Genomic DNA, 26,818 nt, shown 5'->3' with positions numbered 1-26,818 from the left:
CAGCTTCAGGAAACCAAAAGGAAGTTTTCCCCTTAAAACCCAGCAGAGGAGGGGCTGAGAGTTCAGGGAGCATGTCCGCAGACAGTTCAAGAGAAACCCGGTTTCTTCTGGAGGAAGGACAGCCGTGGACCCCCTCACCCCAGCATGGGGAGACTTGGCTTCCCGGTCACAGCGCCCACTGGGCAAGCTGCCCAAGTCTAGGAGCCCCAGAAGCCTCTTCCTCTTACCCTGCCCAAGACCACACATCACATGCTGCATGTCACCAGCCATTGGTTTCTTTATTGAGCACCAGCTTCCCAGCATAGATCACCGCAGGAGGAGGGCTTCAGGGACAGCAGTAGCTGACTGGAAGTCATGTCTTCGCAGGAGTGAAGGTCAGTGTCTTTCAAGCCCTGAGCTGTGAAGTCTCCACAAGGCGAGGGCTCAGAGGCGGCTGCGATGCCATCACCTTGGCTGCCCTGCTGGCCAGGTCAGAGAAGCAGAAAGATTAGAGCCAGAGAAGAGGCCCCTGGGAAGACTGAGGCTTAGAGCAAGGGGCGCTTTGCCAAGGCCATGCAGGAAGGAGAACACAGCTAAGGTCTGGGCAGCCATTCAGGTGCCCCAAGAGGCCCAGACCTTCAGAAAGTCTCCTCCTCAGACCAGCCTCAAGACAGCGTCATACAGAAAATAGCCCGAGGCAAAGGCTGCCACCAGCCAGGGAGTAATCACATGTCCTTGGTGCTACCCAAGAGGGAAGACGTTTTACTGGGGGTCCCACGGAATGCTAGGCTAGAGCCAGGGCAGCTCAGTGGCCCAGAAGCTGACAGGAACATACCTGCAGAGGCCAAAGGTGGCATCCCATAGGCTTTACGGAGCAGTTCCACCAGCTCCCTCTTCTCATCTTCTGGGAGGAAACTGGACTTGGCTGCATTGATGTTCTGGAAGGGCCAGAATGGCAGACAACATGGAACCAGATAGTATGGAAGGGAGCTCTTGGCGATCTAGTGCTAGTCTACTCTCTTCTTTGAATATTGGCAGCTGATTAAGCTCAGAGGGGAAGGGACTTGTCCAAGGTCACACAGCAACTGCCAGACAGACGGGAGGTTCTGTGTTCTGAAAGTGGCGCTCCGTGATACAGCAATGTGAGAACAAACTGGAGAAACTGAGGGGCAGAGTAGGATGTAGGGGCCAGAGTCCTGCGGAGACAGGCTTGGGGAGTTGTAACACCTAAAACACGTGCTCAACCTGGGATCCATGAACAGCCTGAAAGTGCAAAATTTATAGCTGACCACACTTTTTGGGAGAGGGTGGATGGCTTTCATCAGAGTCTTTGAGGGCAAGCAAAAGACAGAACACCTGGTCCTCGGTCAGTATGTCACTCTGGGAGGCGTGTGATGCCAGGTCTGGCCTGGCCTAGGGAGGCCAACTCACTCCTCGTCCCCAGGCCGCGCACACGCCCAGGGCCCACACCTACTCACCAGTCTCTTAAACTCCTCTTCAGTAAAGCCCATCTTCTGTTTAATCATCTGGTAATCCGTGTCCAGGGTGGACTTGAAGATGAGCGGGTCATCTGAGTTTATCGAGTAGTTGGCCTGGTCGTTTCTGAATCTGGATGTGGGGAAAGAGCCTCCCTTTAACTCTTGTGAACAGTCACTGCGTATCGACCTCCACCTTCCTTGAGCCTCGCAGCGTCCTTAAGCACACCTGGAAGTCTTTCTTCCTCCACACGAGGAGAGCTAAGAACATGGGGGGCTTGCCCAAAGCCACATAACTGGGAGCTGAAGACTCGAACTATCTGATCGGGCAAAGGCCGAGAGGCCCACAAGCAGGGCCCTCCCCCAGGTACCGGCCTCTCCAGCCTCCTCCACAGCCCACGTCCGTCCCCAGCCTCGGTCCCACTGGGCTCTGTCCTCCAGCACCACAGGAACGGCTCGTGGCACTGCCCCTCCCGTCCAGGTAGGTCCACTGGGCCTTTTCTCGCTCACTGCACTGGACCTGGGTACAGTTTTACACCGCTGACCGTTCACAGGCCCCGCCCTCCTTGTCTCAGACACCACGCTGGCTTTCTGCCTACCTGCCCATGCATGTCCCTTCCTTCTGGGTTCTCTCCTGAGGCCATTACTTCTCCCTTCAACCACCGTGTCTGGGTGGATGACTCCTGAGTTTCTCTCCAGCCCACAGGCTGGGTGCCATGTGCCTCGAACCTCACCTGGACAAGCCACAGGTGCTGCACGCACACTCCCCTGTCCTAAAGGGGCCCTCAGGAGCTCCTCTCCTGCACATAAGTTTGGCAGACAGACCAGTGCTGGCTTTAATGAGCACCCCAAGTTCTTGCTGTCCTCCTCCTGTATCAGGGAAAGGCGGCTTTGCCCTCCTGCGGCCACGCCCAGAGCTCGTCACAGGACAGCCCCCAGACGGGCGAGGCCTCTGCATCAGGTGGGAGCGGGCAGGAGGGACAGACCCTCCAGGGGAAAGCTTCGAGATGGTTCATGGGGCAATGCCCAGAGCTGCCAGGAGCAGAGACCTTGTGAGCAGGAGGGACTCGTCTTCCTGGCCCCTAGGAGGCAGAATCTAGAGTGTCCAAGTTTCTCCTGGGGCAGCAGGACATTCTGCTACAGCTCAATAAGCTGCAGGGGCTCGGCTCGGCTCCTTAGTCAGGTGAAAGCACATCCGAGCTTTGGAGTCATTTGTAATGCCTGTTTCCCAAGAATTGGGACAGGTTTTATATCAAGAGACCCAGTCCCTGCATTTTCTCCCACCCCGGGCTCTCCCGGAACAAGACTAAATGGGCCCCAGGGGAGTGAGCCTCACCGAACCACCGGGTGCACCGTGTCCGGCTTCCAGGAGCCCGTGAGGTAGCTGGACCAGGGGCAGACCTGGAAGAGCAAGTGTGTGGCTGCAGACATTTCCAGACCGTGCGGACCCCCCAAAGCTCTGGGGCTGGAGCCCCCTATCCTGGCCATGGTCACACTGGCCTCCCTGTTGCCGACTCCCACGAGCCATCGTCCCAGTCTCCCTCCGCCACCTGGCAACCTGAGTGGCTCCCCCCCCCCCCGGCTTTCCACCTCTGTCCTCCCTCCCGGGCACCTCGAAGTGCATGTTCTCCTCCCGCAGCCTCTTGTAAAGGGCCTCATCGTCCAGGGTGTGGTAGCCATGTCCCACTCGCTCTGCCTTGAGCCTGTCCACAGCCTGCGGAGAAGCGGACAGGACCCAGTGAGGGGTGCAGTGGAGCTAGGGGGGAGGGTCGCACAGCCCACTGGTCTCACCTCTTTGACCACCTCTGCGGAGCCAGCCTCCCCGGCATGGACGGTGCGGTGAATGCCACTCTTCACAGCCTCCTGGAAGGACAAGAGCCGGGTCATGGGTGGTCCTGGAGACACCCCAGCAGGCTCAGGAGACTTAAGGAAGATGACCAAGGTCAAACAGCTCGGAAGTGGGAAGCCAAGCTCTGTACCTGGGCAGTGGTTCTCCGGAGCCCCCACTCAACCCCATGCTTCACACCTTGCACAGAAGGCCCAGAGGAGAGACGGTCTTGCCCAAGGTCATGGCAAATCACAGGCAGAAACAGCTCACACACAGACTCCCAGTAACAGGTGGGGGACTTCCTTTATACCAAATTCACAATTTCTAGAGCCACCAGGCCAAACCAGGAGGCCTCTCCCTCAGTCTCGAGACTTCTCCCAAGGCCCTCCAGTGCCAGGTTCTCCCCGCCTGCTTCCCGCGGGACCCACCTCATAGGCCTGCAGGTGTCCAGGGAAGAGGCTGCTTCCTGCGATGGTCTCATCTCCAGCCAGATCAATGGCCACCACGGTCTGCGTTTGGTATTTCTTACACAGTTCCACCACCTCAGGGGACCAGGCTGTGGGCAAGGTGCCCACCAGGCCTGTCAGCAGTAGCAGTGGGAGGTCCTTCCAGAATGCTTGCTTGCTGACCTCCCCCCTACCCGAGGCCAGCGTAAGACAGGGGGCCCAGTGTCCTGTCGTCAAATCCTGACTGCCACAGCCTAACCACACAGCCTTCGGCAAACTGCTCCACCCAGTGCCTCAGTTTCCTCTCCTCTCAGAGGGCGGCACCGGCTACTGCACAGGGTCACGGCCAGGCTCTGCCAAGATCCTGTGTGTGACACTGAGGGCAGGGCCGGGCTCAGTGCACGACTGTCCCTTCTCATCCGCACAGCAGCTCTCGAGGTGGGCTCATCCCACTTTGACGAGGAGGGAGGCCCACACAGTTCAACATTTAAACCTAAACATGGCTCACCTGGCATGACTTAACATACTGCTAACATGCTGTAGACTCAACCAATAAAGTCATTAAACGTTTAAAAAGGAACCCTGGCCTGGCCGGTGTGGCTCAGTGGTTGAGCATCGACCCATGCACCAGGAGGTTGCTGGTTCGATTCCCGGTCGGAGCACATGCCCGGGTTGTGGGCCTGGCCCTCAGTGAGGGGCCTGCAGGATCTCATCCATGTTTCTCTCTCTCCCTCTCCAATTCTTTCTCTAAAATCAATAAAGGGGGAGGGGGGGAAGGACCCTGGCCGGTGTGGCTCAGTTGGTTGAGTGTCGTCCTACGCACTGAAAGGTCACTAGTTCGATTCCTGATCAGGGCACATGCCCAGGTGGCGGGTTTGACCTCCAGTTGGGGTATGTATGAGAGACAGCCAGTCGAGGTTTCTCACATCGATGTTTCTCTCCCTCTCTCTTCCCCTCTCAAATCAATACAAAAAAGTTTTTTTAAAAAGAATGAAAAGGTCACAGGCTTTGGAAGCAGATGGCCCCGGGTCCAGATCTGAGCTTTTCGCCTTCCTGACTGAGGAGCAAGAGACCGCCCCTCTCTGCCTTAGTTTCCTTATCCCAAATAGGGTACACAGTGGCAGCTCCCACAGGCTGCCACAAGGATTGGAGAAAATCCAGGTAAGTCACTCCGTGTGATGGGCCGACAGGTTGGCATTGACCTTTGCTGTCATCCTCGCTGCTCCTTCCAGTGGAGGATGAGGTAAGCACCACCGCCTCCTAGAAGTGTGATTGCCGAAGATCACACGGTGAGGCTCGGCACCCTGGAAGTTCCAGCCCTGGAGAGCTGAGTGTTAGTTATAAGGGAAACCCCTCAGGCCCCAGAGATCAGACCTCAGGTTGTACGGCTGCACCATAGGAGGCCTGGCCCGAAGGGTCTCAAGGGAGAACTGGGGGCTGATCAGAGCCTGGCTTAGACTGTTTCCTATGGTTCAGGATCCTTTGGTTTTGAATCTCCTGCAGGTCGGGTGGCTATAAGGCCTGGTGTCCCTTGGGAGAAAAGTCTGTTGCCAGGAAGTGCTGAGCCTGCCCGGGAGGACTCTGATGACTTCTGGAATCCCTGAGATCCAGCTGATAGGCTCAGGGGATGGCAGGGAGCACAGGGGACATGAGATACCAGGCGGGGCCAGGCCATACTCACTGGGCTCGTGGCGCATGCAGCACAGGATGGACCGCACCTTCACCCCGAAGTCTCGCTCTCCCTCCTGCAGGCCCTGGCTCACCAGGTGCACCACCTCATCTGGGGTGAGGTCCCCTCTGTGTGGAGAGAGGGGTGGGCATGGACCTGGGACAAAGGAAGGTCTGAAGGACAGCCCCGGGACTGGGACAGAGGAAGGAGAGGAGGGAGTTGAGGGAGGGAGGAGAGGAAGAGGAATCTTCCAGAAGCCCCCTCTCCCCACCAACCCACTGCCTCTGAGGGAAGACTGGGGAGACGGCCCAACTAGCACACCCACTTCCGGCTTCCTTGGAACTGCCTGGGCACTTCCAGATGGGGGGCGGGGCTCCAGACATAGCCCCGCCCCCAGGCAGAGAGCACTGCTAAGCTCACCTGGTCTGCTTCCCACCTGTTCACGTGTCAGAGTCATGGCTAGAAGGGGGCAAAGTGGTTGGGTGATACCACGTAGAGGTCCCTGGGGGTCCAGGCAGTGGGGAGCAGAATGGGCCAGACTCACTCCAGTTACAGGGTCAGAGCAGGACCCCTGGAAGTCACTGGATAGGCAGTTTCTCTCCACTGCAGGCCCGTGTCTAGGACTAGGGGTGATGAGACACAGCCGAACGCTTTCTCCCAACATAAAATCACAGGCCCAGGGAGGGATGGGAACCAGGTCTCATGACAGTTACACCCCTGTTTCTGAGCCCACAGACCAGATGGGGGGGGGCAAGATCAAAGCCTTGCCTGGGTCAGGGCCTCCCAACAGTCTGGCCCTCGGGGCCAGGGTGGGCCACCTTGCCACAGCCTTGACGCGGCCACTCACTCGGTCTGGTTCCAGGGGATGGGCTTCACTTTAGAGTTGGCCAGCAGGTGTGGGCTGTAACGCACCTCCACGTACACCACGCCCTCCTTGGCCTTCATCTCAACGAACTCATAGGCAATCCTTTTGATGGCCTCCCGGCAGCCCCTGGGAAGGGAAGAGAGCACTTGGGACAGCCTTCTCCAGTGTCCCTTCAGAGCTCCAGGAACAAGACTGTCCTTACCCCTTGGCAGATCAAACCCACTTCCGGTCCCCAGGCCCTTACCCTCCAGTGCCAAGCTCTGGGCATCTGCTAGAAAAGATCCTAGAAGCCCAGCAGTCCTGTCGGCTCCCCTTCACCCTGGCCTCACCACCTCGTCTCTAATGGCCTCCCTGCTCCATGCTTCCCTGGAACTGTCCTCGCAGCAGCCAGAGCGATCTTTCACACAGCGAAGCCTACTGTTCCCTGCTCTGAGCCCTGATGGCTTCTGTCGCGTAGAATGAAGTCCCAGCCTGTATGATCCGCTTGCTGCCAACCTCCCCAGCACCTTCCCTCACACGTTCCAGGAGCCCAGCAGAGGCTCGCTCTGTCTACGGGACAGTCGGGTTTGTTCCACGTCTGAGCCTTTGTTTGCAGTTCCCCAGCCTACATGCTTTCCCCCAGATGGTCCTGTGCGCCCTCCCCATCTCCATTTAGACCCCAGCGAGGCCGTCCTGGGCCACTTTCTCTTAAACTGCCATTCTCCACCCCTTCCCCTGGACTGGTTTTCCCCACGGCCCTTGTTGCCACCCAGCATTACATGTCACATGGTCTAATAGCCAATTCTCATCTCCCCTACTGGAATGTAGTTGCCATGGGACAAGGACTCCTCCATCTGTCGCATCACTGCTATGATTCCTCAGCCGAGGGCAGAACCTAGGACATGTGTTTGTTGAGTGATAGATGTAGTCCAGCAAGGAAGAGAAGAGAAAAGGACAGAGGCCACATGGGCAAAAATAGACAGTGGAATTGCCTCAGACTGAAAAGTCTTCTGCACAGCAAAGGAAACCGCCAACAGGGGAAAGAACCTACGGAATGGGCGAACAGACGGCCACCACACACCTGCTAAGGGGCTAAGATCCAAGATACAAAGGAACCCTATAACTCAACTGCAAAATAACCAGACAACCCAATTTAAAAACAGGCAAAGGACCCGAAAAGACATTTCTCAAAAGACGGCATACAAACGGCCAACCAGGTATGTGAAAAGGTGTCCAACATCACTGATCGTCAGGGGAATACAAATCAAAAGTGCAGTGATATCACCTCACACCTGTTAGGATGGCTGCCATCAAAAAGAGACGCCAAGACATAACAGGTGTTGGCAAGAAAACAGAACCCTTGTGCATTGTCATTGGGAATGGAAATCGGTGTAGCCATTAACAGAAAACATGAAATTTCCTCAAAAAATTAAAAATAGAACTACCAGATAATCCAGCAATCCTACTTCTGTGTATATATCCAAAGGAAATGAAGCCAGTTTCTCAAAGAGATATATGCATCCCCATGTTCATTCATTATTGATAATAGCCAAGACTTGGAAACAACCCAAATATCCATCTACAAATGAATGGATAAAATGTCTCACACACAGAGGAATATTATCCAGCCTTAAAGAAGGAAATCCTGCCATTTGCAACATGAACGAATCTGGAGGACATTGTGTTAACCGAAATTAGCCAGACACAGAAGGACAAATACTGCATGATCTCACGTATATGTGGAATCTAAAATAGAAGAACTCATAAAAGCAGAAAGTAGAATGGTAGTTGGCCGGGACAGGAGGGCGGTGGGGAGATGTCGGTCAAAGGGTACAAAGTTTCAGTTACGTAAGATGAGTACATTCTGGAGATCTATTGTACAACACAATGTGACTATGTAATACTGTACTGGACACTTGGAATTTGCTAAGAGGGTAGATCTTAAGTGTTCTTACCACACACAAAAAAAGGCAACTATATGAGGTGATGGATATGTTAACTAGCTTTAGTAATTATGTCACAGTGTGTGTGGTTTGTGTGTGTGTGTGTGTGTGTGTATATATATATATCTCAAAACATCGAGTTGTATACCTTAAATACCTTACAAATTTCTATTTGTAAATTATACTCCAATAAAACTAAAAGAGAGAGAGAGACAAGGGCACAGATGGACAAACCCAGAGGGAACTCTGGCATGGGGCAGATACCTGGGACTCAGACCTGAATCCTGGTGCCCACGCTTATCTCCTGGGTGACCCCAGTTAGTCACCTTCTCTGAGACCTCCATCAAAGGGTTATTATGAGAACAAATGAGTTCAACCTCAAAAAGCTCACTTGGAGCAGAACAGACACATGCTCCAAGTGTTTTAGCTGTTACCAGAAGCAAGGCACAAATTAACCAGCAGGGGCTACTGAGTGTTGATCGGATGACAGTGGACCTGCTTTAGCTGGAAGTTTCCACCAGGAAGCGTGAAAAAGGAACGGTTACTAGAAAGCAGAATATGTGAGAGAGGTGTCCGGGGAAATGGGCCACTCCCAGGAGGAAGGTCATGGAGGGACCTGTGCCTTTCAGAACCTGGATGAGGATGGGCACTCCTGTGGGAGATCCACGGGGTGGGGTCCACCCTGGGAGGTCACCGGCCTCGCAGGGAGAGATGTCCTTCTTTCCCCCACGGCTGTGGGACTCATTCCACGCTGACTGACACTGTCCCGGGCACGGATATAGCAAACAAAGTGGACAAAAATCCCTGCCCTCACAGAGCCTACAGCCTAGCAAGAGAGACAGGAAAGTAAATAAGTAAAATATATAATATATTCTAGCCCTGGCCAGTTTGGCTCAGCAGTTAGAGTGTCGGCCTGCAGACCAATGCGTCGCAGGTTCGATTCCGGTCAAGGGCACGTACCTTAGTTGCGGTTTGTTCCCGGCCCTGGTCGGGTCGTGTGGGAGGCAGCCGCTCGATGTGTCCCTCTCATGTCGATGTTTCTCCCTCTCTCCTCTCTCCCTCCCACTCTGTCTGATGATAAAGAGAAAAATATCCTCGGGTGAGAATTAAAATAAAAATATATTCTAGATCAGAGGGAGACAAGTTTTACGAGTACACGTAAAGCAGGGGAGGAGTGTATGGAATGGTGAAGAGGAGGGGACGGCCATGTTCAGCAGTATGATCAGGGAAGGCCTCGCTGAGAAAGTGACATCTGAGCAGAGACACAAAGGAGGCGAGGAAGTGAGCCATAGGGCATCTAAGGGAACAGCATTCCAGGCAGCGGGAACGGCGGCCACAGAGGACCCGAGGTGCTGCAGGAGGCCAATGTGGCTGGAGAGGGGTGAACCAGGGGTGAGTGGCAGGCCACGAGGGCTTTCATCTGACACCTGTGCATGCTGGCAAGAGGGCGGACAGTCAGTCTCATGGGCTTTGGCCCCAAACAGCCAGGTATCTCTGCAGGAGGTGATGTCTAACAGCCTGGGTGGGTTGGCCTTCAGGGGCTGGGCCTCTGTCACGCGCCATGGGAGAGGTGCCTGGCCTGCCCATACGTTCTCGCGTGATGGTGTCCTGGGAAATGCGGCAGGTGCCTCCAGGGAGACCACACGTGTCTGCTTCCCAGAGGCAAGGACTGGGACGGTTAGTGCCCTCCAGGCTGAGCCCAGAAGCTTCCAGCAAGAACTCAGCCCTGGCCGGTTTTGCTCAGTGGTTAGCGTGTCGGCCCTCGGACCCGAGAGTTGTGGGTTTGATTCCCAGTCTAGGGCATGTACCTGAGTTGCAGGTTCGATCCCTGGCCTCAGTTGGGGTCTTGTGGGAGGAAAACAATCGATGTCTCTCTCACATTGATGACACCTTCCCCCCCCACCGCACTCAATGGAAAAATATCCTCCAGTGAGGGTTAAAAAAACAAACAGCTCAGCCACATTGCTACACATCTTCCTTCCCTAGAACTCTTATCTGTTTGCCACTCACCCAGCCAATGCCTCCGTCCACCTCACCCATCATCTCTGCTGATCCTCCAAGCCTTTCCTCGGGCCTATTCCTCGAGAATATCACGGCCTCTGCATCCCAAGGCCAGGCCCATACTTCCTCCTCCAGGCAGCCCTCCCTGGCTGCCCCAGCCCCTTTGCCTCTCTCCCTCCTGAGCTCCAGCAGCACCAACCACCAAGGCTGATTCTCGCCTGCTTGGGAAGCTCTGCCTCTTGCCAGGAAGCTCAAGGCGGGCAAGAGTGAGAATCTGGGCTTTATCCCTGCCAGCCGTGGAGTCCTGGGCACGCCCTGCACTCCCTGAGCCTTCATGCCCTCCTCTGGAGAGGAGTAGCCTCCCCGGCAGACGACCAAAGCAAGCAGAGTTCTGTGAGCTGTGCGTGTACATGCCTACGTCCGAGATAGTCCGCTATGAAAACGTGCAAGGGGTGCAGCGAGCACCAGTGGCTGGCTGTCAGGAAAGGTGGCAACTGTCTCCACAGTGAGAGGGACTTGCTGAGGACAGTATTGTGTCCAGTCCCAACTCCAGCCCTAGGAGCTAGGCGGGGTCACAAGGCTCCCTGTCTAAATGAGAGGACAGGCCCAGAGATGTGCCCACATTATTTCACGGAAGAGTCAGACTAGGCTCTGTTCCTAACCCCACATCCTGGCACTTCTCTGTGGAAGTTGGATTCCAGTCCATCACACCCACGTGCAGAGGGAAAGCCAAGGCCCAGAGGCATGGAGGAGTCCAGCAAGTCCACACAGTGATGAGGGCAGAGCTGGGGCCTCCACCCCCAGGCTGCGGCTCCTCCAGGCACAGGCATGGGCGCAGCCCGGGGCCCGAGGATGGGACTCACGCGATGGCAGGCATGTAGTAGTTGAACTTGACCAGGAATTCTGGGAGTGTGAGCGGCTTGTCCATGCCAATGATGTTCTGCAGCCCCTCGACTGTGTCAGCAGGGAGGGTGACACCCCTTTTCCTAGGGATAAAACATGAGGGTGACGGACTACCCCTGGGGAGGACCTGGCCGACTCCCCAGGGGGCCACAGCAGGAAACCTGAGGTTCTCTCCATCCAACTCCACACATTGGACAGACCGGAAAACAGGTCCAGGGGACACAGAACCAGGACCAGAGTCCTTGCAGCACCTCCTGTCCCCAAGGCCATGACCAGCTAGCGATTCCAGGGGAGCAGTCGGGGTTAGTCTGTTTGTGTGCATGGACACACATGTGCCTGGGGACAGGGAATGTGCCAGGGCAGCAAGCCCACAACTTCCGCCTCAGCCCCAGGAGTGGGTACAGCCAACTGGCCCTATGCCAGCTCAGGGGTTATCAGAGGCAATGACAGCAGGGCCAGGGCCAGCACTGGCCGCCTTCCTCTGCTCTGTCCGGGGACGGAGAGGCTTGCTGGCCCAGTGTGCTGGAGAGGCCCGGGCGAGCTGGCCGCCCCTCGGAGTCCCCCCCGCCCCTCGGAGAGCCCCCTCACGGGTGGACCACACCGCCACCACTCAGTAAGGCCTTGCTGAGCACGGCCCTCCAGGCCTGAGCCTCCTTGCCCGCAGCACCTCCGCCTCGCAGCCAGGGCGCAGGGCGAGGCTGGGCTGGCTCCCACCCTCTGACCCCCCAGCCCCTCTGCCCTTCCTGGCTCTGCCCCTCTCCCAGGTCACCCTGGGCTGCAGTTTTCCACTAGTAAGATAAGAGACAAAGAACCCCAGAGCCTCAAGAAACGCTTCTACCACGAGGGATACGAGAAACCAAAGGAACTCTGAGGACACGAAAGGTTCAGAAAACAGAAGAAAACATAAACCCTAAAAGGAACATCCTCCAGGAGATGAAAGGGTGGCACACGCTTGAAACAAGAACGTCGCTTTTTAAAAGGGGCCATTTCGAGGGTAGGAAGGGCCGCGGGAAGTGTCAAGGATGCAAAACAAGGCGAGAAGACTCTCCAGCACGTAGAGCTAAAGACAAGATGACTTTTTTTAGAAAGTGGTGCAAATAGTAAAGAAAAGTAGATGATCGAGTCAGGAGGTTCAAGCCTCCGGTTACCCACAAAGCAAGATGATAGGAGGGAATCGCCCAAGAAATGCAAGTTTGACACAGAAGAGTGTTTAAGTCCTTTAATGGCTTCTGTTATTCAAATATTAAAATGTTTTCCTACCTAAATACGCTAAGGCTCCTAAATATGCCCTCCTCCCCTGTGGGTGGCCAGTGGGTATCACCAGAGGTCACCCTGGTGCCACCACCAGCCTGCCAGGCAGCCCACCATGCCTGCCCACTGGCCCACGTCCCTGCCAGATGCCGGGATGAAGGCAGAGGAGGGCGCTAAGGCTCTGGCTTCCGTACTGGCGGGTGCCGTGGCCACGTTTGCCTTGGACCCCGCCACTTCCTGTTGGGGTGCTGCCTCCCGACCCTTCCCTTCGGATCTCCTTTCACAGATGTCAACTTGGGGTCCAGAAATCCAGGTTCCAACTCTCTACACGCCCCTGAGAGCCTATGGTGTGCCGGGCAGTGTGTGGACAGCAGTGACCACGACAGACCCATGCATCTGACTGCCCCTGGGAGGCAGCCAGCTCATGACCACCCCCCCGCCCTGCCCCCTCCCAGGCTCCACATTCCCAAGTATGGCTCCTCCATTAACCACCAAACCAGAGGCGAGCGCCTTCTCCAAACGCCATCTCCCTGGCCTCCCGCCACAGTGGGCGCCGCACCAGAGAGCCCAGTGAGGAGGAGGAGCTCAGGCTGTGGAGCTCAAGCCTGTGCCCTCCCTGTATGTGCCCCACCACCCTGGGTAGGAGCTGTCCCACTGAGGGCCTCCCTGTTCTTGCCAGTAAAAGTCCGAGTATTTTCTCTACAGTTACAAAGAACACATGGAGCTACTTATGTGTCCCGGGAAACACAGCAGACTCTGAAGCCAGAGGCCTGGGTCGGAATCCCAGCTCTGTTATAAAGGGTGTGTGACCTTGGGCAAGTGACCCACCCTCTCTGTGTTTACCAGGCCGGGCATGTTTGAGAAACACCCAGCGAGGACTGAGCAAGGAGAAGCAGAAGAGGTCAGCGATCTCCCTCGGGCTTTGCAGAACATCAGAGGCCCGTGAGGAGGCTGTGGCTTCGACCCTGAGGAAGGGGCGTGAGCTGATCAGACCGTGTTTTAAGACAAGTGCTCTGACCACAGTACTGTGGGGACGGCAGACGGGGGAGGCCAGTCAGGAGGCCACGGCACTAGTCTGCGTGAGGGGTTGGTGGTGGCACACCTGGGTGGTGACAGGGAAGAGAGAACAGCGGATTCAGAACGGGCCTTGGAGAAAGAGTGGATGGGGTCATGAAGGAGACTGAGGAAGAGTCAGGAGAAGGCCCTGGAGCGGACGGACTCAAAGGGAGAAGAAACGGGCGAAAACAGAATCAATGGAGGCTCCGATCAGGGGCAGAAAAGGAGCCATTGGACTTGGCCTGGGAGGGTAGGTCACAGGCCAGACCCTCCTCCTCTTCTCCGCCCTGGTCCACCCCCACCAGGGAGTCCTCCAGGGATGCCCACATCGGAGTCTGACTGACTCCCTGCACCCTTGACTGCGGACCTAGAGATCAAACTCCACCTGGCACCCGCACCCCCTCTCCAGGGCCAAGACTGTTCCGGAGACACGTAGGCGACATGGGAAATGGAAAACCCAAGCAGCCACCCAACCCTGGCGACTCCTTTCCCTCCACCCCACCCTGGCACTCCCACCTCCTTGCTGCGATATTGAGTGCTCTATGACCCGTTAATGAGCACCCCGATTAGATCCCATCTTGGCCCCTGATTACCCACCCTAACAGCCTCATCAAGGCCCCGTGGCAAGGGCTGGCACTCAACATAGGCAAAGAACGGGCAGAGATAAGCTGAGCACTTTACCCCACTTAGCAGAGCCCACGGTTATGATCAGTGACACTGTCCTCATTAAGTGCCTTACTAAGCCCTGACGAAGCGTTTTCCCTGCTGTACGTGGCCTAGACCTCTAGCAGCAAGGGTACCATAGGTCAGGGGGACCATAGGTCAGGGGCAGGGCCCTGGTCAGAGCTGTGCTTACTAGACAAGTCATTCAGCTATCATGACTCAGTTTCCTCTCTACCACGCATAGGGACATTGATAGTACCTACGTGGCCAGCTGTCGTGAGGAATCAGTCAGTTGACCCAGGTGCGTGGCCACACAGCAAATGCGAACACACCCAGTTAAATAACAGTGACATCAGCGGTGGCTTCCTAGAGCAGGCTCACTGGACGTGGGACAAGACGGAGGCAAGTGTTCTTGCCAGAGCTCACTCGGGGACGAGAGATGCTCCCGAGAGTTGGGGGCGAATGTCAAGAGCAGCAGCTGTCCTGCAAGGAGCAGTGAGGGCCAGATGGAGTCCTTCCAGCTCCAACAGAATGAGTGTGAAGAGCACAGTCTGCCGAGGGAGGGGCAGGTGGCAGGAGGGCCCCTGTCTCCCAGACAGCTCTGGAGGAAGGCCCTCTTCGTCCCCTCAACCCGCAGAGGCCAAGGTCACAGATCCACTTGGCTCAAAGTCCCACAGAGGGGCCACCATGGGCCCTTGGGGGGGTGCACAGGGGACCCTTCGGCCCACCAGCATCCATGAGAGCTGAGACAGCAGGTGGGTTCTCACTTGGAAGATGCCGAGAGTTGGGACCTACTCTCCCAGTAGGTTATTTCTGTGGCAAGAGCTTTGGGGATCCGCTGGCCCTGTCAACTTTCGACTGTACCATGTACTTGCTGTGTGACCTTGGGCAACTGCCTTCACTTCTCTGAACCAGCTGGCTCCTCAGTGAGATGGGAATAGTGACACCCTCCTCCCATGTGGGTGTGTCACCTGCCACCAGTTAGTTCTCTGCCAAAAAATAGTAACTGGTTCAGCCTGGGAACTGTGTGCATGCGGGTGGGCGTGTGTCCCCGTGTGTCCGTGTGTCCGGTGGGGCCTGCTCCCCTGGAAGCAGGAAGGTGAGAGTCAAAGGCACCGAAGGCATAAGACAGGGGCTGTAGATTCCCAGCACAGAGACCCCTTCTGGCCAGGGGCTGGCTCCATCCCACAGGGATATGGAGCAGCAACCGTGCGATTCTCTCGAGTCCTCAAACCAGGGCCCCTGCCCAAATCCTGGGGAGGAAGTTCTCTTATCCGCCGACTTACCTGCCATAGTATAAGATGGTTTCGGGCTTGATGGCTCCATCCAGGTGGACGTGCAGTTCTACCTGCAAGGGGCAGAGGGAAGAGAGAGCACCCATGAATGCCTGAAGGCTTTTCAGAGTCATTATTAACATCAGCCGTGGCAACCATGACCGCCTGCCGGACACACTCTGCTCAACTCTGCACACCCTCTCGTTTAATCCTCACCTGGCGGTGGGTTTGTTTCTCTCTCTCACGCTGAGAATACTGAGATCAGAGAGGTTAAATAACTTGTCCAAGGCCACACAGCAAGCCAGTGATGGAAGCAGGAACGCAACCCAGTGTCTTTGTGGCTTAACCCCAACCAGTTAAGTGGCAGAACCAGAAGGCTCACGAAGCCCAGTCCTGAGGCTGGCGCTCCTATGCACGAGGCAGCGCCGTCCGGAAGGAGGTGCCGAGCCCGGCACCGCACAGGCAGATCCTGCTGCCAGACGACTCACTAAACAAACTCCAACTCTCACGAAAAGTGTTGATCACAGGCTCCTGGATGAGTGAATCACATGCTGCATTTTAGAATCAGGCTCCGTTTTCAAAAGCAGATGTTACTTGAGCAGAGCCTCTAAGGAATCGATACTAAAGCTACGCCACATCTTTCCAGGGCTCCAGAAAGGACACTAGACACTTGGCCATCTAGGTGACCGTCTTCTACATGCACGGCCCCGTGAGCATGCTCTGCACATAAAGCCAGGGGTTCAAGGACAGGTGCTTGGGACACAGCCTGTCAGGCCTGACCCCCAGCTCTGCCCCTTCCTCTATGTGACTTAGACGAGACACTCGCTCTCTGAGCCTCAGTTTCAACTGAAAAACAGCAGGATATGACTGCCTCCCTGTCCAAGGACAATGTAAGGATTCAGAAAGACAGTGTAGGTGGATACGCATGGGCCACAGGAACAGCCCGTCTCGCGGGGGGTTTCCCTCTGCGGCTGAGAGGAGCCCAGCGGGGAAATGCCTTTGTTATCTGCTGTTTCGGGTCACGGAGGCCGGGGGGCCCAGAAAACTCTGACATCTCCACCAGGGTGGGACCTTCTCTGGAACTTAGGGACGTGGACAAGAAAGTGGCTGCCTTGGCTGGGGAGGCGGCTGAGCGTGTCTTGAACATCCACGTGAGCTGCCTCCTGTGGAGGAATCCAGCCCAGGCCTCGGGGCCAGCAGGGCCAGAGCCGGCAGGCCCGCCTATTAGGACATCGGGTCACCAGATTGCTCAGGAGTTGTCCAGCCAGCATAGGACCCAGCGGCACTCACACCCAGGCTCAGGGTCCACTGAGTCACTGGATTCCCTGACAAAATGAGCTCAGTGCCCACTCAGCCAAATGTTTACTGGGTTCCCAAAAATGCTCAGCATCGGGAACACTGATGCTTCCAGTCCAGGGGCCTGCCAACCATGTGTGATTTTGGACAGGCGACCTCGCCTCTCTGAGCCTCCCGCTGGCTATGGTGAGGATCCAGCTAGAGAGGCAGGGGATCCTTGTGGTTAGAGCTGGGATCCCAGCTCCTCTACTTGCTCCCGGGGTGACCTGGGGGTCCCCATCTGTCCAACAGGGAAGATAGCATGCCTTTCTCCTAGGGTGCATGAGCAAGAACCCCGTTATCGCATGCAGTGCCCTCAGCACAGAGCAAATGCGAAATAATCCTCAACTAAGAGTCCTCCATCCACCAGAGGCCCTGCTGGGTGCTGGGAGAGGAGAAGTTACTGAAGGGGCAGAGGCCTGCTCCCGTGAAGCTTACAGCCCAGTAGGGAGAGAGACATGGGGTGTCACCTTAAAAAATGTCCAATCAAAGCCATGGCAACCTCTGGGGAAGCACAAACAGTGGACAGAGAGGTGTCGAGGGTAACGCTTCAGGTTGGGCCCAGGTGGGAAGCGATTTCCACACTTTGAGACCGAGAGCCCCGGAAGAAGACCAAGTGCTAAGCGGGTAAAGTGGGCAGGGGGTGGGGAGAGAGGCACGGTCCATTTGATCTGTTACGTTAAACTGGGAAACGTTTGCGTTTCCAAGTATAAATGGACGAAGCCCCCCGGATATGAGGGTCTGGCGTTCTCAGAGAGACGGAGGCTGCAGATGTCAGAGGGAACCCAGGTAACGGAAGCTGTGGTCTTGAGTGAGCTCACCCAGGGAGACAGCATGGAGGAAAGGGCCCAGGTGAAGCCTTGAGGAGCACCAGCACCCCGGGGCTTTACAGAAGAGGGTGGGCTTGGAGGAGAGCCCCGGAGAGCTGGGAGGGAGCGGGGCTGTGGTGTGCAGATGGCAAGAACGCTCAGATGTCGAGGAGGAGGAGTGGCCCACCTGGTCAGAGTCGAGGGCTGAATGGTAGCCCCCCAAAATATGTGTATCCTAATCCCCAGGATCCACATGCCCTTATATGGCAGGGATGCACTTATTAAACATCTTGGAAGAAGGTTTTGTCCTGGACTATCTGGATGGCCCCTGATGCAATCACGTGTCTCCTTACAAGAAAGACACACCCAAGAGGAAACAGTGATGTGACCACTGAGACAGAGGTTGTGACCAAGGAATGCCTGGGGCCACTGGAAGAGGGCAAAGGAATGGCTGCTCCCCTGGGGCCCGGGGCGGGGGTGCAGCCCTGCTGGCGCACTGATTTTGGACTTCTGACCTCCGGGACAGGGAGAAAATTGACTTCTGCTGCGTTCAGTGACGCAGTGCATGGTATTTGTTACAGCAGCCATGGGAAACCGATACAGGAAACTGATACAGACAGGTCCTCCCAGCGATCAAGGAGGGGGAGAGCAGACACATGTCCCGGAGACGGAACGCAGGGCCCAGGGCCCAGGAGTGGTTCTCAACCCTGGCTTCCCGTTAGGAGCCCCGGGGAAGCTTGGCAAAGTTACGGGTGCCTGGGTCCAGTCACGTCAATTAAATCACAATCCTTCGGGTTTTTATTTTGTTTTTTAACATACGGCCAAGGCTGAGCAGCACTGCCCTGAAAGAACCATTCCAGAGCCCTGGGTGGCAGAATCCACACTGCAGCAGGGTCAGAGAACAGAGGTAAGAAAATGGAGAAAATTTAGGTGGATGTGGGTCAAGAGAACTGCTTCTCTCTTGCGTGGGCATGGCGTGGGCGTGTCTGAATGGTGACGGAGCAGACAAGTAGCGAGGAGAGTGGCACCAGGTTCCAGAAGGTAGGAGAGGTGAGGGCGAACACCAGAGCACCTCGAGTTACACGTCAGCAGCAAATCCGAGGCGACTGGGGCTGTGGGCCCCCTTCTGGGCGGGCGGGCCTGCGAGGCTACTCTTGGCCCTGGCACCCCGATGCTGGCGCAGAACTCCCCAGAGCCCTCTCTTCACTCCGGCACAGCGGCGGTAAATGTCCCAGCTGGTCACCGCCCATCTGCCTGCGTCCCTGCCATGAGCAGACTGTGACGGACGTGTAATGGGAGCAAGAACGACCGACACCTCTGCCACTTTGGATCCCTCAGATCTGGGGGATACCGGTTACCGCAGGCAGTAGTCCTGCCTGAGCAGACACACCTTTCAGACCCATTGTTACCAACTGTGATGAAAAATGAACCAAATGTGTGGAAAAGCAAAACACACAGGAAAGGGGGCGGGAGGAACAACTCAGAAAGTGTCCAGAAAAGATCCCTTTGTGTGGGGGGCGCTAGCGGGGGAGGGGCGGAGGCAGGACAGCCGGTCCAGCAGAGGACCGCACGTGCTGAGTGTCCCAATCAGGAAGCAGGGAACTGTTCCACTGCAGAGAGCGAGGTCTGGTGAGAGACGAGGCAGGGAAAGGCAGGGGCTGGAAGGCAGGGGGATTCCACAGCTCACGGTTAAGGGATCCACTGAAGAGTTTTAAACAGGGGAGCGATCTTTTGAAACCTTTTGGGCTGCAGTGTGGGAGCAGGCTGGAGGGAGGCAGAGCAGGAGACAGCCGGCCAGGAGTCCTGAGGGGGATGAGCGGTGCCTGCAGCTCAGATGCCCTCGGTGCTCAGTGAGCGCGCGGTGCCTGCAGCTCAGATGCACTCGGTGCTCAGTGAGCGCGCGGTGCCTGCAGCTCAGATGCACTCGGTGCTCAGTGAGCACGCGCGTGCCTGGCAGGAAGGGCTCAGAGCCGCGGGCAGGAGGCAAGAGCGCCCCTGGGGGACAGAAGGCAGAGCCCGCCTACCCACCATGTCCTGCAGGTGCCACCCTCCTTGGGGCTCCTGGGGAGCTGCCTAGACATGGGTCAGGGTAGAAGCAGAGGCAGAAGCCACCTCCACAAGTAGCACAAGCTCAGGCAGGCCTCCCATTGAACTTTCTGGAAAACTGTGACTACCCATGGAGGTGTCAGCCCACCCCAGATGGGGTGCAAGTAGGGGAGACTGCGCTGGGAACCCGGCTCCACTGAGCCCACTCAGGGAAAAGGAACAGCAGCAGTCTCTGACTGATCGACCAGGGGCCAGACCATCTACATGAGTGATCTTATTTCATCCTTCCAACCAGGAAGGTTGGGACTTCACTCCCACTTTACAGATGGGGAAACTGAGGTTCAACGAAGTCTCTAAGGACACAGAGTCAGTCAGTGATGGAGTCAGGACTTGAACCCAGGCCCGAGTCTTGAGCTCCCACAGGCCTAGGCTCAGATATAAATAATACAACAATAGCAGCTGCCTATTATCAGACCCTTTCTTTCATTTCATCTTAACCCCTCGGCACAGGCACGCATTAGCCCCATCTGGACTTGCCAAGTAAACGGAGAAACCCAGTGACCTGCCCAGGGTTACCTAGATCTGTAGTGGCAGCGTCGGGCTGGAACCCAAGTCTCTCCAGTTCTGCCCAAGCCCTGCCAGGGCCACACCACCTTCCTGGCGCCACACCAGGCCTGGAGAGGAACCTCACGCTCCTGCCTGTGCACTCGCTCTCTGTGAGGCTGACTCACAATCAGAACTGCAGGAAATCCTCCCAGATCTGAGCCGGAAGCATGCCTGTTACCAACACACCCTTCTAACAGACACCTTGGGGGCACGGGGAAACCGGAGTCCTTGCTCTCAGGAGACGCCAGCCAGGTGAGCGAGGCCCGGGAGGTGCATTCTCTTGCCCAGGGTCACCCAAGGTGGCATAGCAGACCCCGGATGAGGACCCAGGTCTTGCATTCCTGGACTGGACCCTCCCAGATCTGACTCCCCACTTACTTCCGAAGGGCAGGCAGGACTGTCCTCCCCCAGGGCCTACCCCAGCCAGACCCCCAAACACATCACGGTTTTGTTTCCATGCCACCAATTTTAAATTCCCATACCACATCTGTCTCCCCACTATCAGCTCCCTGAAGGCAGAGACCGTCTGTCCTCATGCTGTACGCTTAGCACGGAGGACGGGGTCCGGCACCACAGAAATGCTCAGGAGGTGTTGAACGACCCAGTGACGGTTTTCTCTTCTCCCTGTCCTAGGTCAGCGGAGCGTGTCCTCTCCCTGCCTCCAGGGGCTGACCTACCCCCTTTGTCCTGGCAGAGAACCTAGACAGGGCAGAGTAGCCGGGATCGCCTGACCAGCCCTCAGAACCTGGATGAGCCACGGTGCCCGCTGCGGGGCAGACATCCCCTCCCTTCCTAGCCCTGCTCTTGGCAACAAGCTGGGCAGTGCCAGGGGTCCCTGCCACCACAGCCTCCCAGAGGACATTTAGGGTAAGACAAGGAAGCAGCAGTCCTGGGGCTGACACGTTGTTTCAGCCGCAGATCCTCCAGGAAGCCCTCCCTGCTCAGCCCCATCCGGGCTCCTGCAGCCCTGAGCTGCAGCGGGCAGAGCGGCAGGGGCCGTCCCTTAGTGCCGCTTCTGACTTGGAGCCCGAACCAGCCCTGCTGCTGCTGTGAGCGTCCCCAGAGGTTTCGCGGAAGGAAGGTGTATCTTCGGCCAGGGGACATCTGGTAGGGCAACAGCCTCGGAACTCAGCAGAGTCATCATTTTATAGATGAGAAAACCGAGGCTTGGAGAAATTAAGGCATTTGCCTTAGGTCACAGCCAGGAAGTTGTTTGCCTCCTGCTGGAAGTCACACCGCCACCCTCACCCTGCATTTCGGTGCTGACGCCATCAGAACTGCTCAGTTAATAATCATGACAAGGACGACTGACAATCAATAGCAGCTAGCACTGTCCTCCCCACCCCACAGCCAGGCCTGTACTTGGAGTGGTTTTTTAATTTTTTTTTCTTTATTCATGTTAGAGAGAGAGGAAGGGAGAGGGAGAGATGGAAACATCCATGAGAGAGAACATCGATTGGCCACCTCCTATATGCCCCCCGTTGGGGATCAGGCCCACAACCAGGGAATGTGCCCTGACCTGGAATCGAACCAGTGACCTCTTGGTGCATGGGTTGATGCCTAACCACTGCGCCACACCAGCCAGGACTTGGTGTTTTATGCAGAGTGGATAAAAGGATGATTCCCATTTTAACATGGGCGAACTGAGGCACAGAGAAGCAACTCACTCAAGCCCCCATAATTAATTCGGGTGGAAATCACCACCCAGATCCAGCTGCGATCCAAGTTTAAAATCCTTCCTGGTCTCACTCTGTGGTCAAAACCACCCCAGAGGCTGTTTCCTCTCAACCCTACCGTTCTGGGGCCTCAGAACCCTAAAGAATAGAGGTAAGCCTGCCCCCAACACGCTGGGTGAACATAGATTCGAACCTCACTTTGGCCTCCCTGGCTTACTCTTCTCCCCTGTTCAAAGCCAGGGGACACTCCCTAGGACAACTGGGCAGGTGGACAGGTTCTCCCAGGCCAAGCCCACCTGAGGTCAGACACAGAATTGCGAGGCCAGCCTCCCCTACCTTGCTGTGTGACCAGACACTCTTTGTCCTTGCTTCTTCCTCTGTCAAACAGAAGTTTCCATGAAACCCATTCTGTTCCCCTCCCTCCCAACTGCCACGTGGTAAGTTTGTAACGGGCAAAGCGGGCTCTTGGGTGGGGGCAGGAGCATTTTGTTTTAACAGATGGCTCTGGTAACCCAAAAAGTGCTGAGAGCCCAAAGCAGTGCTGACGGTGGGCTTTGTGGCAGAAGAGACATGGCAGACGGAGAGGCTTCCGAGTCCAGGGCGGGCTGCGTGCCAGCCGGGCACTTCACAAGTGCCAATCAGCAGATCAGTTTCCCCCAAGGGCCCCATGATCTTGGTGTTATAGCCCATTTTAGAGAAGGAAGCTGGGGTTCAGGAAACTGTCTCTCTGAGCTTTGTAGCTGATAAGTGTCAAGGTGGGATCCCACTCCAGTAGATCTGAAGTCTAAGGTCACCCTAATTCTAACTCCTGCCCCAGAGTGGGGTGGCAGGTTAACAAAGCAGTTTCAGGTAGATCTGGGTTCAAGTGTGGCTCCTCTGCTTTATAACTGTGTGACTTTGGCAAGTTCCTTCTCCTCTCTGAGCCTCAGTTTCCTCACATATAAATGAGAATAAGAGGACCTACCTCAGGAGGGCAGTTGTGAGCGTTAAATGAGTTAATACATGCAAATATGCAAATGAGAACAGTGCCCGATTTGGAGTCAACATTCAAATAAGAAAAAGGTACGTTAGAAATTTAGCCCCAATTCCCCTGTCTCAACAAGAAAAGAAAACTGCTGTTCCAACTTGGCCTGCCTGCTCAGCCCTGATTTTGCGTAGCCTTGGGCAAGTCACTTCACCTCTTCAGCCCTCAGCCTCATCTATCAGTGGGGATGAAGACATGTGCCTCGGTGGCCGAGGGGCTGCAGCGGCCCAGGATGGACAAGCTGCAGAAGGTGCCGAGCACGCCGGACCCTGGGACCGGGCAGCCTGGCTGTGGTGGTTGAGACACCTTCATTAAGCTGGAATACCAGAATACAAGGCTTCATATTGTCTTGTGAAAAGAATTCTCTGCTCACTGCTGGGTACTCTGCTGCTCTGGGTGCAGAGGAAGGGGCTGGACGTCTTTGCCGTCTGCCCACCTTTGGTAACATCCCATCCATGGGGAGCCCCGCCTTCCTCATGGGACCAATAGACAGCTGGAGAGAACGTTCCAGCCCACGCATTTGATATAACTATCACGGTGCTGTTGGTGCTACTGAGTTTTGCGCTCACCCTGTGTTCTGCCTTTGGGTCGCATAACAAGGAGCTTGCCCTCATTCTCTGCATTTTGCAAGCTTTGGCCCTGCGGTAGCCTTTCCTTCCTACCATTTGCAAGGGACGCTGTGAAGAAGTGTTTTCCTGCGTGTCTTGCAGAACACGCAGCCAGTTTCACAAAGCTTTGGGAGGCACTGTGGACGGACACCTCACCCTCTTGCTCACAGACATGGTCCTTTCCTCTTACCGTAATGGGTTCACGCGACCCATTAACACAAGAGGAGGGGCGGGGTCTGTACCTTCCAGAGAGGACTCTTCCTCATCACCCCTTTCCTCTTTGGGTGTTGTTCTCCTGAATTCTCAGAAATAAAAACCACATCAAGCAGCAAAAAAAGAGAAAACATCTGCCTTGTCAAGTTGTCCTGAGGATTCTGTGAGATAAATCATGGAAGGTACCCGACATCCACAAATATTCAAATGACAGCAGTTATTTTTAAATTAAGTTAAAATACCAGGCATGTGAGCAGCATTGTCCTCCCTGACAAAGAACTCCAAGTGCCATGGCTTTTTCTAGCCTTGCTCCCATGGAAATAGATAAGGGCCACCCCTCCATCCCCTTTGTACCTCTTCCAGTGTCCAACAGGTGTTCAGGAAGCATCTGTTGGAATGACATAGTCAAACCAGGCAGGCAGCTGCCTAGGGTCTTGCTACCTCAAGTGTGGTCCATGGACCAGCCGAATTAGCATCACCTGGGAGCTAACCGGAAGCATAGCATCTCAGGCCCCACCCTAGACCCCCTGGTTCAGAGTCTGTTAACAAACGTTAGGTGAGTTGAGTACATATTCAAGCTTGGAAAGCTCTGCTCTGGCTTCTTGAAACTGGCCTCACCTGGAGGTAGGCATGAGCAGCCAGAGAGGCCTGCCCCTGGGGCACTGGCACCTCCACCCCCAAAGGCTTCTGCAGAGGCAGGTCAGGAAAGCTGGTTAGGGCACAGGACTGTGAAGCCAGTACCCTGGACTCTAACCCTAGCTTGGCTGCTGTGACCTTCTTAATCTAGTTCATCTCTGTGCCTCTATTTATTCATCTATAAAACAGGATGACATCAGCTACCTCACAGAGTCACAGTCAGAATGAAATGAATTAATGCAGGTAATGAAATGGCACGAGCTACCTCGCAGAGCCACAGTCAGAGTGAAATTAATTACTGCAGGTAACACGTGCAGAAAGGTGTCTGGCACAGGGCAGTAACACTCAGTAAGCACAAGCTGCTCATACTAGTAGTTAATTATCTCCTCCATTCCTCTGTGCACACTTAGGAGTCTCACCAACACTTGTGACATCTGCCATCATCACTTACACCTGTTTCTCAGATGGAGCGGTTGAGGCTGACTGAAACTCACACCTTCTCCAGTGGACTCAAATCCCACCAGCTGCAGATTCACTCGGCTGGGCGGACTTTTGGGTGGTTCCCCTGCCTGGATGAATCTCCGCTCTGAATCACACCAAGTGGGCCTGGACGCTCCTTGACCCCACCATTCCCAAGACACCACAGCTGGCGGGAGGAGGGATGAGAGTCCTCCCTTGGGGCCAGTGGCCCGCTGAATCTTACCAGAGCCCAAGGCCTAAGGCCCCCCAAACCCTCTGCCCCTATCTCTGGCATGGCTCATGGTTCTTCCCACCAGCACATCCACAAAGGGACTCGTTGGTGTGGACAAAACAGTCACGGTGTTCGAGTCTAAAGCTGTTTACATTAACAGAGCGCCCAGTACGCACCGTACCCAACTCTAGATGCTTATCGTTGTAGACACGGCGCCCCAGGCCCCACTTTACCGCTGAGTTTCAGAGAGATCAAGCCCTCTGCCCAGGCTCACAAGCTGCTCGGCGCCTGCGGTGCTAAAATGTCCATTAGACAGAGGGTGAAACTGAGACCCAGAGGGGCCAAGTTAGCGTCAGAAGCAGAACTCGGAGGCCAGCCAGGGGCGCCTCCAGATTCATTCCCTCACTAAACAGCCTAGAGGCGGACAAGGGCCTCAGCGGAGGGAAGAAAGCGCCTGCAGGGGCCCGTTCGCTCCCGTGGTGTGGAAGCCCCTAAGCCCTCCAACCAGACTAGGAGCCAGAACCCGGACCCCGAGCCCCGGCTCACTTTGGGCATGTTGAAGGCGGGTGTCTGGGTCATGGTGCCAAGCGCGCGCCCCGGCGCTGCTGCCTCCTCCGCTGAATCCCGGTGGCCTACGGCTGATTGAGACCGGTCGGTTTCCCCCGGGCCCCGCAGTAACCGCGGCCCGCCTCTCCCTTCTTAACCGGGCCGGCTCCGCCCCGCCCCGCCCCCTGCTCGCCCCATCCCGCTCCAGGCCCCGCCCCACCCCGCTCCAGGCCCCGCCCCACCGTCCCTAGTCGCTCTTTTCCTGGAATTCAGCAGTGGGAACAAACACAAGTTCCCTCAGCGCCTTAACCCGCCCAAAAATTGGCCCTGGGACTTGGGGTGGCAGCCACCTGTGGGCTCAGGCTCCTGCCGCCGGGCCGTCTCTGTGGCCTGGGCGCTTACAGTGTGCCAGGCCCGAGCTGGAATCTGGGAACCTGTGAGCATCACAGACTTTGTGAGACTTGCTGTCTACCAGGGCTAGACCAACGCTCATCACATCATCGCGCTCGTCACATAATTGCACAACGTACATGTGTAATTAGGAAGTTTTCATGGGGACCCACTGTGGCCTGCAGGTCGGGAGGCTTGTCTGAGGACCTGAAGGAATGTGCCAAGTGAGAGGAGAGGAGAGGAAAGGGCACGCGGAGTGTTCACACGCTGGCAATGCAAAAATACTGCAAACACTCCGACGTCCATCCACAGGCAGGTGGGCAAATCAACTGTGAAGTGTGTGGGTTCTTGACTTCATGCCTGAGAATGTTCACAGCACCTGTCCCGGCGATTTGTGTAAGGAGGTGGAAGGTGGCGGTGCAGGGTCTCCCGAAGTGCAGGTGTATTGGGAATCAGGCTGCTGGGCGACCTCTAAGGAGAGAGTAGCAAGCAGCTTGTACAGACTAGGGATTTTTAAATTTAGCGCTGGGGGGGTAGGGGAGGGAGAGTTCCTTCAGCCGAGGAGACGTGGTCGTCTTTGATTGGACGGTCCTGGGGTCTCCTGAAACTTGTTTTTCTTGTGGAGCAACTGTTTGCAGTTTGGGGTGGGTTAGGTAGTTCCATCATTCCGTTCCTCCTGACTGGAGTGATGGGTTTTCGTTTTCTGGAATGAGAGTTTTAGGGCAGTAATATGGAAGTTAAGAGCTGACGATTTGGAGAGTTCTTTTATTAAAGCTGGGGTCAGTGAAGCAAAGGGGGGCTTAGAGTGGACAAAGCAACAGGAGAGAAGCTAGGCCGTGCTCTGCGGGGCTCCCTGGAAACATGTACGAAAGAAGCAGGCCCCCCTGGGCTGTGTGAATTTGCTGA

At 55.9% G+C, this 26,818-nt stretch overlaps 1 protein-coding gene and 1 pseudogene across 3 annotated transcripts; one reads left to right on the top strand and one right to left on the bottom strand.

Annotated features, from left to right (window-relative positions):
* Positions 1-93: 93 nt before the first annotated feature.
* Positions 94-25,665, bottom strand: ADA (adenosine deaminase). Of its 3 annotated transcripts, none has more exons than XM_036245781.1 (12): positions 20,099-20,158; positions 15,345-15,406; positions 11,049-11,171; positions 6,245-6,388; positions 5,410-5,525; positions 3,711-3,838; positions 3,246-3,317; positions 3,067-3,168; positions 2,791-2,855; positions 1,458-1,587; positions 815-917; positions 94-461 (listed from the first exon to the last, which is right to left on the bottom strand). In XM_036245781.1, the coding sequence occupies exons 3-12, from the start codon at positions 11,111-11,113 to the stop codon at positions 445-447; spliced, it is 942 nt and encodes a 313-aa protein (XP_036101674.1). In that variant the 5' UTR covers positions 11,114-11,171; positions 15,345-15,406; positions 20,099-20,158; the 3' UTR covers positions 94-444. The 3 variants fall into 3 exon arrangements, with proteins under 3 accessions (XP_036101674.1, XP_036101672.1, XP_036101673.1); XM_036245779.1 differs by lacking the exon at positions 20,099-20,158 and adding an exon at positions 25,523-25,665 and having other exon boundaries at positions 95-461; XM_036245780.1 differs by lacking the exon at positions 20,099-20,158 and adding an exon at positions 25,523-25,665 and having other exon boundaries at positions 97-458.
* On the top strand, positions 23,061-23,750 carry LOC118619087 (annotated as a pseudogene).
* Positions 25,666-26,818: the final 1,153 nt, after the last annotated feature.

The sequence above is a fragment of the Molossus molossus genome, unplaced genomic scaffold, assembly GCF_014108415.1.
Source record: "Molossus molossus isolate mMolMol1 unplaced genomic scaffold, mMolMol1.p scaffold_m16_p_6, whole genome shotgun sequence".
In the NCBI taxonomy this organism is placed as follows: domain Eukaryota; kingdom Metazoa; phylum Chordata; class Mammalia; order Chiroptera; family Molossidae; genus Molossus; species Molossus molossus.
This window is presented reverse-complemented; position numbering and strand designations above follow the sequence as displayed.